Source organism: Dasypus novemcinctus, chromosome 17 (genome assembly GCF_030445035.2).
Source record: "Dasypus novemcinctus isolate mDasNov1 chromosome 17, mDasNov1.1.hap2, whole genome shotgun sequence".
NCBI classification, from domain to species: Eukaryota; Metazoa; Chordata; class Mammalia; order Cingulata; family Dasypodidae; genus Dasypus; species Dasypus novemcinctus.
This window is the reverse complement of record NC_080689.1, coordinates 79,672,231-79,686,615: the sequence shown is the minus strand read 5'-3', so window position 1 is coordinate 79,686,615 and position 14,385 is coordinate 79,672,231. Positions and strand designations below refer to the sequence as shown.

At 52.6% G+C, this 14,385-nt stretch overlaps 1 protein-coding gene across 5 annotated transcripts in view; it reads left to right on the top strand.

Annotated features, from left to right (window-relative positions):
- Nucleotides 1-6,193, top strand: part of ST3GAL5 (ST3 beta-galactoside alpha-2,3-sialyltransferase 5) — a 44,710-nt gene extending 38,517 nt beyond the window's left edge. For all 5 annotated transcript variants that reach the window (XM_058279041.2, XM_058279039.2, XM_058279038.2 and 2 more), the window contains exons 5-7: nucleotides 662-848; nucleotides 1,656-1,814; nucleotides 5,064-6,193. In XM_058279041.2, the coding sequence (XP_058135024.1) occupies nucleotides 662-848; nucleotides 1,656-1,814; nucleotides 5,064-5,312 (595 nt within the window). In that variant the 3' untranslated portion in view covers nucleotides 5,313-6,193. The remainder of the gene's footprint in view (nucleotides 1-661; nucleotides 849-1,655; nucleotides 1,815-5,063) is intronic.
- Nucleotides 6,194-14,385: the final 8,192 nt, after the last annotated feature.

The following is a 14,385-nucleotide window of genomic DNA, read 5'->3' as shown; positions in this document are numbered from 1 at the left end:
TGCAGAGCTACAAGAGGAAGTGGCAGTGGGACAGGAAAGAAAGGTTAGATGTAGGTGATCACACAGGTCGAGAACTGAAAAGCCCTTCTTGGAGGTGTCAAGACTGTGCAGCTGGGTGAGTGGTATTACTCTTGGAAGAATTCATAGAAACTTCCCCCAAATGATCGCTTTGGTCTAACAGTTTTAAGGACCCCAGATCCTTGCTTTTAAGGCCAGGGCCCACCTGTGGCCCAGGGCCCTCTTGGGTCCCCCCACCCCATATAACTGCCGTCTTGTCCTGGTTTCTAGTTTTTCCTTTCTGATTACCTTTTTGAAATTCGGGCAAGAACCGTTAATCAGAGCACAATGGGAAGCCTTCGAGGAAACTTGACCGGTGTCTGGAGAAAGCCCAAGATATAATGTGTTTGGGCTGGCTTACGCTGGCTTGACTTGCAGGGGTGGACATGGGCGTCGCCCATGGGCCACAGGCATCCAGGCAGAGCCAGGAGGGTCCCTGCGTTTGCTCAGGAGGGACCCCGCCCCTCTGGGAGGGCCTGGGAAAGACGGCTGCAGCCACCCGAAACGAAACGCAGGAAACCGCCAACGCGGGGTTTGTGCACGGGGTGTTGAGGTGGCTGGTGCTCACTCTATCGATTTATCTTTGTCCTTTTTACTTAAATAGGTTGAACAGCGCACCAGTTCAGGGATATTCGGAGCATGTGGGAAATAAAACGACCATACGGATGACTTACCCAGAGGGCGCACCGCTGTCCGAACTCGAGTATTATTCCAATGACTTGTTTGTGGCTGTTTTATTTAAGAGTGTTGACTTCAGTTGGCTCCAAGCAATGGTCAAAAATGAAACCCTGGTAAGCACAATTCAGCTTTCAGATATGCCTTCATGAAAAGCGGAGGAGTCTCTAATTGTAATTATAGACTTTGTTTTTATCAAGCCCAGTGGGACACATACTTTGGCCTTGTCTTTTGAATGGCAGATGCCAGAGAATACCTTTTTCTGGCTTCACACCTCTTAGTGAAACCCTCAGAACTCTTTGCTGGAATTGCTTTCAGAGCTCCATGGGGGCTGCATGTGAAAACTGTGTTTGTTACTTAATGGGACTGTCAAGTTTGGGGCCAAAATCCTGGGATTGAGGTCAGTCACCTGCCTTATTCACCAGACTTGAACTTACATGGTTTTTAGTGATTTCCAGAAATTAGATTTCCTCAGATGAATATATTTAGCAAGAATATTCAATTATTCTCCAAAAATAGTCTCCGAAAATGCTTTGATTGAGGGTCCCCTTGGAGTAAATGTGTAGCATTACAGCAATGTGACGGAGATACCCCTCACTCGGTCATATTCCTTTTACTCGTCTTTCTAATATTCAGTCCCATTACTTTATAGTCCCACCCATTATACTGAAGTAAATTTCAGAGGTTAACTTGTCAAGGAGCATGTACATATTTATACCTATATGCATACATATATGTACAAACTGGCCGTCTGCAGAATTGATAGGATGAGACTTTTCCCGTAAGCTCCGTGTGGTGGAGAATCTGCATCTACACAGGTCTTTGGGGTTTCTGGATTTCTCCTCGGGTAGCTGGAAGGGGAAGCACATATAAAATGACCCTGCGGGTAGGGCGCCTAACCTATGCCTGCTTTCTGTCCTCAGCCATTTTGGATGCGACCGTTCTTTTGGAAGCAGGTGCCAGAAAAAATCCCACTCCAGCCGAAGCATTTCAGGATTTTGAATCCGGTTATCATCAAAGAGACAGCCTTTGATATCCTTCAGTACTCAGAGACCCAGTCTAGATTCTGGGGCCGCAATAAGGTAATTTTGTTGCTACCAGAAATGGTGTGTTCTTGTCTCCATTTGAGGGGAGACGTGGGATGGATTTCAGGTAGGCCCAGCCTGGGACCCAGAATCATCTCCAGCAGGGGCCTTACCCCTTAGGAGGCAGACAGTTTGTGTGTTTGCCATTCTGGGGGCTCCCAGTGGTTCCACTGTCCTTATCCCCCCCACCAGTGACTCAGCTCTTCAGTATCATCCACACATGACCACTTTTGCCACCAAGATACTACTCAAAGTGTTCTTACTCTAGGATGTGAGGCCACCCCAAAGCACGGTTGTTGCCTTGAAACCGTGGCACGTACACAGCTGGGCTGCTCAGGCGAGCAGTGGACCTGATGTTCTCATCACTGTAAAGAGAAGGCAGAGGAAGTCAGCCTGCCCGAGCTGATGACTGCTCTGGTCTGCCCTGTGGGCGGAAGCCTAAGGTCCCCGGTGATGTTATTTTGCAGCTGAACTTGAGAACTGCTGCACGACCCGCTCTTAAATGCAGTGGGGACATCACCTGCCCTTGGCATCGCTGCTGCCACCGGCAAGGTCTTGGCTCTGCCTGTGGCCTCCTGATCTGAAGCGCTAGACCTGCTTCTTCAGGACTTTCCTCCTTCCTTCTGCTAAGGGTCAGCTGAGTTTGCTTGTCTTTTTGTAGCTCCCCAAGGTGTGAAGTTAGGTTATCGATGGAGGTCGTGCTTCTCTTTTTTGTTTTATACCTTTTTAAAAAGGAGTGGACATCCTGCTTAAAAGAAATGGTGGGAAGCGGACGTGGCTCAACTGATAGAGTGTCCACCTACTATATAGGAGGTCCAAGGTTCAAACCCAGGGCCTCCTTGACCCGTGTGGAGCTGGCCCATGTGCAGTGCTGCCGCACACAAGGAGTGCCATTCCACGCAATGGCGTCCCCCGCGTAGGGGAGCCCCACACGCAAGGAGCGCACCCCATAAGGAGAGCCGCCCAGTGCAAAAGAAGCGCAACCCACCCAGGAGTGGCACCGCACATGCAGAGAGCTGACGCAGCAAGATGACGCAACAAAAATGAGACACAGATTCCCGGTGCCGCTGACAGGAATACAAGCAGACACAGAAGAACACACAGCGAATGGACACAAGAGAGCAGACAACGGGGGGTGGGGCGGGGGGGGGCGGGGGAGAAGGGGAGAGAAATAAAGAAAAAAATAAATAGATTGAAAGTGGGTCCCCGGTAGATAGAGTAAAGAAAATGAAGGAGTTTTGGAAGGTGGGGCAGCCGCTCACGCGGGAGCCTGGGGACATCTCGGGTCATGGTTTGTCGACACAGGCCTGCCAGGCTCAGGTGTGGGCAACTGAAAGGCAGCTGGGCAAGTCCTCTTCCCCTCCGAATCTAATTTTGGTGTTCTTCAAAACAACCGTATAAAAATTAAAGACAGAATTCTGTAGTTACGAAGGAAAACAAACGCCTAAATACAGTCAGGCACCTTCAAACAAACCTCGTTCTGGACCGTGCCCAGGGACCGCCCAGTCCCACTCCGGCTCGTACGTCGGGCCTGAGCACACAGCCCACCCGGCCCCGAAGCTCTGCCCACAGCCCACGCAGCCCGGTGGCTGTGGGGTTCAGAGCAGCCTCTGGGGTCCCCTTGCCCCCCGTGGCTTTCTGCCCATGCAGCCTCACTAGCCAGTGCATCTTCCTCCGGCGCTCTGTTCCCGCCTTCCTGCCTTCACCCCGGGAAAGCCACGAGGGCCACGGGGGTCCCACCCACTGCAGGACCCGCTTTCCAGGCAGGAGGTGATACATTTCTCCTCTCATGGGAGAGAGGCTTTCCCCCTCGGCAGGAAGTTCCGGGGCTGGGGTGGGAATCAGTATGTGTTTGTTGATTGACTCTTCCCTGTAGTTCCTGGTGCTGAGCTGGTCCCTGGATACAGAACGGAGAAGGCAGAACAGGAAGAGAGCTTCTGTGGGGTTTGCGTGACCTGTTGTTTGCTGCGTCACGTGTAGAAGAGCAGTTGAGGTCCCCTCTGACAAGGGAGGATGGCTTCGAGGGGCAGGCGCCGCGCACTGAGAAGTGGAAAGGGGTTTAACGAACGGTGGATTGAAGAGTGTTGCCTTGAGCCCACCTGAATCTGAGAACTCCGAAGGTTCACTGCTCCACCCGGCAGAAAAGGAGAGAGAGTTGTTTGCGCACAGCCTAGCCTGGAGTCAAGTGAGCAGTGAGGTGCATTCACACGGCTGAAGAAACGACTGGAAAGAATATTAATTACTAGATGGGCGGCAGCCTTCCGCAGGGCCCTAGAGACACGGGGCTTTCTGTGTCTCTCCGTCCTGTGCCCTCTCTCTACACAGCCTGGAGTAGAGTGCCAGAAAGCCCAAGCCGGGACTTGCTGGTGCCAGGAGGTGCGGGCGAGATATCAGACGTGAGGGGGTGACAGAAGCCACGGCCGGCTGGGGCATTTTGAGGCCAAAGTCGGGAGGATAGGCGGGACGGAAACAAATGAGAAAGTCTTTAATTTGGGTCTAAAAATGTCCTTGCCTGCGTGGATGGACGCGGACATGCCTGGAAGTGTCGTTTGCCAGAAGAGCCCTCGGCCGGGGGCCTGAAGGGAGATTGCCCATGTACCCGGCTCAGCCCGTCCACAAGACGTGGCCACGGAGAAACGGGCTGTAGACACCGCCCCCGGGAATCCCGTAGCCTTTATCCCAGAGGAGACCTCGGAGAAACTGGGGTCTTAGGAAGAAATGTTTTGTGAGAGAGGAGGTGGGTTTGTTGGCTTTCTAGACGTTACATTTAGGAGCAGGGGGTAGAAGTTTTAGCAAGAGTAACTTTCAGATTGGCACGAAGAATTTTCAGGCTGCCTTTCCGTGGTGTGTCCAGAGCGTTCGTGTCACGTAGATAAACGGACTGGTAAGTAAATGAGGGAAAGTGCTAAAAGCCGACAAATCTGGGGAAAGGGTACATTGACATTCTCGCCCGTCTTTGTATGGTTTTTACAACTTTCCTATAGATTTGAAATTATTTCAGAATAGAGAGTTTCATTTTTTAAAAATTGGGTTTAAGCTGTTGTGTGGTTTTTTTTTAAACATAGTCACATTCCAGGTCATATTTTAGAATCCAGATTCCCAGTGTGGCTTGGGAAGTCTGACTTTTAAAAGTCCTGTGCTTTTATAACCCCGTCACTGCAGCCACCAGGGCAGCCTCTGTGCGGAGCGCGTGTGGGGAGCGGGGACGTGACTTTTCTGGTCTTCTTTTCCCCGTGCTCTTTGCAGAACATCCCCACGATCGGCGTCGTCGCGGTCGTCTTAGCCACGCACCTGTGCGACGAGGTCAGCCTGGCGGGGTTCGGCTACGACCTCAGCCAGCCCAGCACGCCCTTGCACTACTTCGACAACCTCTGCATGGCCGCCATGAACCTGCAGACGATGCACAACGTGACCACGGAGACCAGGCTTCTCCTCCGACTGGTGCGCGAGGGCGTCGTGGAGGACCTCAGCGGCGGCATCCAGCGCGAGTTCTGACTCCCAGGGCCGCCGTCAGGAGCGCTCTGGACGCGTCTCATCCTGCGAAGACTCTGAAGGGCGGCTGGTGTTTTTTCAACTTTTAATTTAAAAAGGAAAACAAAACAAAAAAAGCCAAGTCTAGCTCTTCCCGTTTTTCCTCTCTTCCTATTTATTGGAGATCAGTATTCATTTTTTGCACAACTTATTGTACGTGACTATCGAGAACTGAATGGAGCTGGAAAGACTTTTCCGGGAGCATCTGATGGAAATAGTATTTTATAGTCGTTCAAGAGGGTCGATGAATCTGTAGGCGCTCTGTCCACCTACTGCACACTGAATACCCGGCAGCCGAGTGGACGGAAGGAAGGCCACACCTTTGGTGATAGGCCCGAAAGCCTGGTTCCAGTTCTCGGTCACCCCGTTTGGTGGGACACGTACGGGGGCATTTCCAGGAGGACGTGCCCAGGAGCTGAACCACTGGGAGCTCCCAGGCCCTCTCCACGGCAGCCGACCCGGAGGCCCCCGGTGGGACACAGGACACGGGAGACGCTCTCCGTGGCTGCAGAGGCCACGTTCATCCCAGCAGTTAGGATAGCTCCTGAATTCCTTGAATTTCTTACTGCCCTTCCAAAGCACGTATGTGTTCCATCCAAGGTGTCCCACCATCTGTCTAAGGGGTTTTGGGAAAATTAGGGTAAAACCTCTGGTATCCAGAGTCAGGCGCGGGGCTGGGAAATTAACTCTTGCCCAGAACAATCACATTTTCTGAAACCCTGCAGGGAAATCCTCCCTGTGTTTAACATTGCCTATTAAAGTTTTTTTAAATGCTTCCTGAGAGGGTATATGGGCACAATACAGATCAAGAAAAGAATAAAAGGTTGAGGTGTGCTCACAGTCTAGTTAATCTGAGTGCTTTCCTTTTTAAAGAAAATAAGCCTACCTACAATTCCAAAATGTCCTTCCTGGGTGCTGCCGTGAGGCATGGCCCTCCCCATGGGTGCCAGCGGCGAAGGTTGGGAAATCAAGCTCCTTTACCCCAGAGAGCCGGGAAGGCGTCTGGATCAAGGCTGGGTGCCGGGGGCTCCCTGCCGGCCAACGGGCTCCTGCCAGCTGGTTCTCTTCGTTGCTGTCATCTTTGCTATCATAGACTCTCCGCTGCTCTCCATGCTCCATGCGGCTCTGGGCCCATCACCGTGCTTAGGCTTAGGCTTAGGGTTAGGGTTAGGGCTAGGGTCAGTCTCCAGCCCCTGCCACCCCCTCAGCGCTTGCTTCTCTCGGTTGCTCCTGCAGCCCCCAGTGCAGCGCCTTCTACGCCCAGTCCCCCTGCCCCTTGGCACCTGCGCGGGGCCGCGTCCCAGCATTCGAGCCAGAGCGCTCTGGGGCTCTCCAGGACTCTGGGGGAAAGCTCCTGCTGGCCTGTGCAGGAACACAGGATCTCTCTGGTTTTACACCTTCTCCTAAAATTGCCTATCGTTCTGCCTTCTGCCCTGTAAGACGCTGTTTGCTTAATAGAAAATGTTTTAAAATTCCCACCGGTGAAATGACTGCACTTTGAAACTTGAGCCTGGGGGAGACGCTCTCCTGGGGCCCAGGTAAGGCCAGGCCTGTGCACTTAGCTCCATGCCCCCATCCTCGGGGACCACTTAGAGAAGCACAGCTATTGAACAGGCAAACCAAAACAGAGCTGAAGTTCCTCGGACAGCTTTCTTAATTACGTGTGCAGCTGCCCACTGCCAAGTGTGGAGCCGTAGACCGCTCGCTAGCAGGTGTCCAGCTTTCAGCATGTGTCAGGTCTGGTTCCCATCACCACCCCGCCTCCCCTGGGTCTCTCTTTTTTTCATCTCTGTGCTGCTTCGCCCAGGCCTCTCCACTGTGACTTACTAGCATCATGTGTGGCAGGAAGTAGGAGCCCTAAACGAATCAAAAGTCACGTGTCCTTGGGGAGCAGGTGTAGCCCAGGGCAGCCTGCTTCCCACGTCCGAGGTCCTGGGTTCCGTCCCCAGTACCTTCTTAAAGAAAAAACCAACAAGCATGAAGTTTTTTAAAAAAGTTACATTTTCTTAATGGTCTGTGATGAAGTACAGCAGCCAATCAGTTTATCTGTTGGAGACGGTCTTCAAGCACCTTTACCACGGGCAGTTATTTGTCAGAAGCTTATTTGCCTTCAGACTTGCTCTCCCCTCCCGCTCCCCCACCTGCCGCACGTCCACTTTTCTCAGTACAGACTCCAGGCGCTCCAAGGTGTCATAAGTTTGATCTTGAGTTGCTGAGGTTTTACTGTCCTTCCTATAATTTTGTGTCGTTTTACAGGCACAAACCGCCCTTCCTCTTCATTGACAGAATCACTGGTTTTGAGGCAACTTACGGGGACATATACGTTCTGTATTTTAACATACTTCTTACTGGAGCTTTGAACCATAGAACATTTCACTGTTTCTTCCCCCTACGAGGGAGAGCAAATTCTCTCCGGAATCCGAGGTTGGCTTTAGAAAGATGCCTTCTGGAGTGGAATGAGGCGTCTCTTGCTTTTCGACGAAGCTATATTGAGGTCGTATCAAACAACTCCCTCTATTATCATTACTTTGCTTCATTGCTCCAGTGGCTTTTTCATTTCCCAGGAACGTGTTAAGGCACCGGGCGACGCCCATTCCCAGAGACTCTGGCGCTCTCGTCCTTCGTCCGACCCATCAGCTGAAGTCCGAGGTCAGAGCCGTCTTTTGACCGGTGTGCGTGTCGAACAACGACCTGAGGGCCACCAGCCGCCACCCCAGCTTGTGCAGGCGGACCCGGCCTCAGAAACCGGCAGTGCTGAGCCAGCGGCCTGCCCGGGCTGGCCTTCGACTAAGTCAAACTCCAGCACATTGGGACTTCGCTCAGCCTAAGAGGGACTGTGGGGCGTGCCTTTTCTTGGTGTCTCAAGAGAACCTTGTAGACGAGCGCCGTGGAGAGATCAAGCAGCGGTGGCGGCTCTCCTCGTCCCCAGGTTTACAGCGTCCAGGCGTGGGCTGTCTCCTCCTCCCGTCGGGATGCTTCAGTTAAGTCCGCTGAGAAAAAAAGAGGGGGAATAGTCCCTGACTGATCACCCGGGGAAGGAAGTGACTTTTTTTAAAAAAGATTTATTTATTTTATTTCTTTCTCTCCCCTTCTCCCCCTCCCGCCCCAGTTGTCTGTTCTCTGTGTCTTATTTGCTGCGTCTTCTTTGTCCACTTCTGTTGTTGTCAGCGGCACGGGAATCTCTGTCTCTTTTTGTTGCGTCATCTTGTGTCTCATTTCTCCGCGTGTGCGGCGCCATTCCTGGGCAGGCTGCACTTCATTTCGCGCTGGGCGGCTCTCCTTACGGGTGCACTCCTTGCGCGTGGGGCTCCCCTACGCGGGGGACACCCCTGCGTGGCACGGCACTCAACTTGCATCAGCACTGCGCATGGGCCAGCTCACCACATGGGTCAGGAGGCCCGGGGTATAGAACCCTGGACCTCCCATGTGGTAGGTGGATGCTCTATCAGTTGAGCCACAACCACTTCCCTATTGCTCTTTGATAAGTTCCAAATTTCTAGTGTCCAATCAGTTGTTATTATTGCTGAGGTGTCTCTGAATAGTCGATTTCTTTAATGTTTATGCTTATTGTAAATTCACTTTGCTACGTTTCCTGTTACACAATGGCTACAGCTGTGGCAACTCTTGGATGGCAGCCAACCTGAGACTTGATAGCACACTTCTTCCAAACAGGAGGCATTTATAAATTTGTCTTACTTGTGACATATCTTATTGACACCACTCATCAGGAAAATCTGTTTTAAAAAGTTACACTGAAAGGAAATTTCACAGCATATATTATTTACTTCTTTTGCACCAGAGCACCCTAATAGGGATGTTTTTCTTCCTTGCTAAGCAGGCTGGAATTTAATATAAAATAAATGTAATATTGGGAGTTTAGCTAAAGCTGATCGTTCAGATACGCCTGCGGTTTCATTTCTAGTCAATAAAAGTTGTGTTTTCCACGAATAGTTCTCCTTCCCCTTTCACCTCTGTCTTGGTTGTAGAAGAGTTTCCTCAGCCCAGGCAAATGCCTTGTTTTGAGAATACAAGTCCCTCCTGTCCAAAATGCCCTCGGAGAGCGGGAAAGGAGAGCGCAACGTGTCCAAGGTTGAGCCAGCGGGTCTTGCTCTCAGGGGAAGCGCAGCAAGAGGTGTGCTTCGGGGGGCGCCCGGCTGCCCCGGCACCTGCTTCCCTCTCTCACCTGTGCTCCGAGAAGCTGATTGTGAGGTCGTCGGGGCCCACGCAAGGCCACGCCTGGGAAGAGGACCTGGGTCCGGGGCCACGAACGCCGGGTCCTTCATGCCAGGGAAGCTTTTATCACCCTGTGTGAATGCAAGGCCCCAGGGTCACACGTCGCTTGCTTCACAAGCTGACTAAAAATTCACTTCTTGGCCCAGTGGTTAGGGCGTCCGTCTAACACACGGGAGGTCAGCAGTTCAAACCCCGGGCCTCCTTGACCTGTGTGGAGCTGGCCCATGCGCAGTGCTGATGCGCACAAGGAGTGCCCTGGGCTGTCGCCCGCGTAGGGGAGCCCCACGCATAAGGAGTGCGCCCCACAAGGAGAGCCGTCCTGTGCGAAAAAAAGTGCAGCCTGTCCAGGAATGGCGCCACACACATGGAGAGCTGACACAGCAAGATAATGCAACAACAAAAAAAGCGACAGTTTTCCAGTGCCACATTACAAGAATGCAAGCAGACACAGAAGAACACACAGTGAACGGACACAGAGAACAAACTATGGGGGGGGGGGGGGCGGGGGAGAGAAATAAATAAAAATAAATATTAAAAAAACAATAGATTTCCACTCTGAGCCCTCTGGCCTGGTTCATGTTTTGACTTATAGAAGAAAATCCGTTTCAAGACAAACAGGTATTAAAGATGAGTTCATTTAAAGATTGAAGTCTCCTGGACATACACCAACCCCAGCACCAACCACACGATCAGTAAAAGGGACAGAAGAGGCCTGTGCAGAAAGGTCACATCGAGTCCAGCTTCGTCACACCCTCAGGAGCTCAAATTCCAAAGTAGGGCCAGCAGACAAGGCATCTGCTATGACCGTACAACCCGCGTCTCCGTAGCCCTCAGGAGCATCAGTCCCTGGGGTTGTGTCTACTCTGGCTGTCTCTGGGGTCCTGCTGAGACGTGCATAAGCACAGCCCCTCTATGACCTCCTGACTCTTTTTTGAAGACTCTTAGGCATATAAATTCATTAGTCTTTACCATTTCCCCCTAAAATATTGTTTAGGTCCCTGATAATATAAAAATATAAATATATAAATATATGTAATATAAATATGAAATGATAGGAAAATATAAAATTCAGATGCATAAGATGGGAGCATGAGCAGTGGGGCCGTTTCAGCCAATGAAGTCCAGTAGTGCAAGGCAAAGGCAGTTTCACATCGACTGTTCCATCAGAACATCCCATCAGGCAGGCTCGTTCGGGGGGAAGAAATCGAGAGCCTAATGCAATGAGAATTAGAAAGGCCGTTTGTAATTAAGTTATGACCTCTTTAGTAACAGAATTTTATCCTTTATTCCCTCTATGGCACCTATTAAAAGGCCTTGCCTATGTAGTCATTAAGTGAATTTTTAAATTATCTTTAATGGAATTTAAAGATGGACAGCTGATGGCCTAAAATGGAATATAATGGGGAACTCTTGGGTCTGGAAGCTGGGTGGTGGGAGTCTTTTATGACTAGAGGCATGGAACAGAGGAAACTAGAGCAATAAGTGAGCGCAGTCACTTTTTTTTAAAGATTTATTTATTATTTACCCCCCCACTCATCCCTACGTCATCTGCTGTCTATGTCCATTTGCTGTGCCTTCCTCTGTGCTTGTCTTCTCCTCAGGGGGCACCGGGAACCAATCCTGGGACCTTCCAGAGTGGGAGAGAGGTGCTCAGTCTCTTGCGCCACCTCAGCTACCTGGTCTGCTGCGTCTCTCATTGTCTCTTCTCTGTGTCTCTTTTTGTTGCATCATCTTGCTGTGTCAGTCTCTGTGTGGGCCAGCACTCCAGCACAGGCCAGCACTCCACGTGGGCCAGCTGGCCTTCACCAGGAGGCCCCGGGAATTGAACCCTGGACCTCCCACGTGGTGGACGGGAGCCCGATCGCTTGAGCAATCCTGCAGTCACTTTTTCTGTATTTAATTATCCTAGTGATTGAACTGATACTTTTAAAGACTACGTTAAAAGCTGGTGCGGCCCATCTGATGGCTGCACAACTATTTTGGGAAACTGACGTGCTGCTGAAATTGCCAAAGACCTGCCAATGGGTGTCCCAGCGTGGGGCTGGGGTTTCAGTCGCCAGGGAGGCTCCTGGGTCAAAGGCTGCATGTTCTGTACTCAAGGCAGTGGTAGTAGGTACATTATATAGAGTTTGGAGACCAAGAAAATATACTGTCATTTCTGCATATTTGCCTGCACTTTTTTTTTTTTTGCCATCCATCCTTTACTTAATAAAGTTTTGGGTTTTTTTTTTGCCAGAGGGTAATTACTAAAAGATCTGATCATTTTGGATTGTGCGTTCCTGGTCCTTAAGAAAACGGTGGCTCCAAGACCTTTGGACTGTGGGGTTTTGTCCTGGAGCCCGCTTGCTCTTTCAGGGTGATAGTGGAGTGAGCACACTTCAAAACCTGCATGCGCACGCACCTGCAGACAGCAAAGCTGTAGGTTTCCACCTAACCAAGGGGCTGGGTCTCCTGAAGGGTTGAGTAGCGTGCACGGCAGGGCCCTGCCAGCCTTCGCTTTGCCTTTGACACACCTGTCCTCTTCTCTGCACCCTTGACCTACATTACAGAAGGCAGCACGGGCTCCTACAGCGTGAGTCGAGGTAGGCTCAGGGGACAGACCCCTTGCCCTCCAGCTAACCTGTCCTCTCCCAGCGCCGTGGCATTCATCACGCAGACGACGGACAGGAAACCCAGTAAGCCCAGCCCCTCGCCGAACAGGCAAGCCTTTCCTCTCAGGTCCCGTGTGTTGGCCTGTGTTTTCATTTGCTAAAAGCCTACCAAGGCAATTTATACCAGAAAGAGGTTGGCTTCTACAAAGGGGCTTTATTATCGTATCAGCGTCCAGCTCCGAAGCCCTGGAAGGGTCCAGATCAAGGCGTCACGGGAGACGCTTGCTCCCTGAGCCGCAGCTGCGGGCGAGGCACAGGGGACCTTGGCCAGTCTCCCCTCTCCTGATTTCAGCTCCTGGCTCCTGGGGCCTTCTCTCTTTGTTTCTGGGTGTTTCTCTCTGCCTCTGCAGCCTCCTCTTTCCTATTTATTTTAGGTGGTACCAGGAATAGAACCTGGGACCTCATATGTGGGAGGAAGGCGCTCAACCACTGAGCTACATCCGCTCCCCTCCCCTTTCCCATTTATAAAGGAATGCACCTAGAGGGCCAAGACTCCCACTGGGCTACACTGCAGTGAAGCACACCAATCAAATGGTCCTCAGCTGAATCCAGTCCAGTCAAAGGGTCCCACGCCCACAGGAATGGGCCAACTTCAGAACATGATTGTCTGGGGTTCACGGAAGACTCAAGCTACCGCCTGGGACCACCGATCTGAAGAGGGCGGGCAGGTGGGCAGGTGGGCAGTGGGCAGGTGGGCAGGCGCTGCTTCAATTACGCCGTCCACTGAGCAGGTCCGGTCGCCTGATTTTGACTTTCAACAACATGACACCAGGCTCCCTGCTTCAGATACCTATTCCTAGGGGCCTATGGAGTGTTTCAAGGTATGTACCCCGGGACATTTGGTGTCCCTTTTTTCCGAAGCGTGCTCCTAACCACGTCCATCTCGGCCTGTGGCGACCTCAGGGGCTCTCCAGAATTTGCCCCCAGACCTTTCTACACAGTGAGCCAGCACTAGTGGTCCTTCCCTCTCCCGACCCTGTCTCCCCCCCCATGCACCTCTGCCCTCCTCTCTACAGTGATTCCCCTGTGGTCCCTCTCCCCCCTCCCCCCCCATGCACCTCTGCTCTCCTCTACAGTGATTCCCCTTGTGGTCCTTCCCTCCCCATGCACCCCTGCCCTCCTCTCTACAGGGATTCCCCTGTGGTCCTTCCCCCCCCCCGCACCTCTGCCCTCCTCTCTACAGTGATTCCCCTGTGGTCCTTCCCCCCCCCATGCACCTCTGCCCTCCTCTGTACAGTGATTCCCCTCGTTGTCCTCCCCCCCCTGCACCTCTGCCCTCCTCTCTACAGTGATTCCCCTCGTGGTCCTTCCCCACCCATGCACCTCTGCCCTCCTCTCTACAGTGATTCCCCTCGTGGTCCTTCCCCCCCCATGCACCTCTGCCCTCCTCTCTACAGTGATTCCCCTCGTGGTCCTTCCCCCCCCATGCACCTCTGCCCTCCTCTCTACAGTGATTCCCCTGTGGTCCTTCCCCCCCCCCCCGCACCTCTGCCCTCCTCTCTACAGTGATTCCCCTGTGGTCCTTCCCCCCCCATGCACCTCTGCTCTCCTCTACAGTGATTCCCCTCGTGATCCTTCCCCCCCCTGCACCTCTGCCCTCCTCTCTACAGTGATTCCCCTGTGGTCCTTCCCCCCCCCATGCACATCTGCCCTCCTCTACAGTGATTCCCCTGTGGTCCTTCCCCCCCCATGCACCTCTGCCCCCCTCTACAGTGATTCCCCTCGTGGTCCTTCCCCCCCCTGCACCTCTGCCCTCCTCTCTACAGTGATTCCCCTCGTGCTCCTTCCCCCCCCCATGCACATCTGCCCTCCTCTACAGTGATTCCCCTGTGGTCCTTCCCCCCCCCATGCACCTCTGCCCTCCTCTCTACAGTGATTCCCCTCGTGGTCCTTCCCCCCCCCCATGCACCTCTGCCCTCCTCTCTACAGTGATTCCCCTTGTGGTCCTTCCCTCCCCATGCACCCCTGCCCTCCTCTCTACAGTGATTCCCCTCGTGGTCCTTCCCCCCCCATGCACCTCTGCCCTCCTCTCTACAGTGACTCCCCTGTGGTCCTTCCCCCCCCCCCCGCACCTCTGCCCTCCTCTCTACAGTGATTCCCCTGTGGTCCTTCCCCCCCCATGCACCTCTGCTCTCCTCTACAGTGATTCCCCT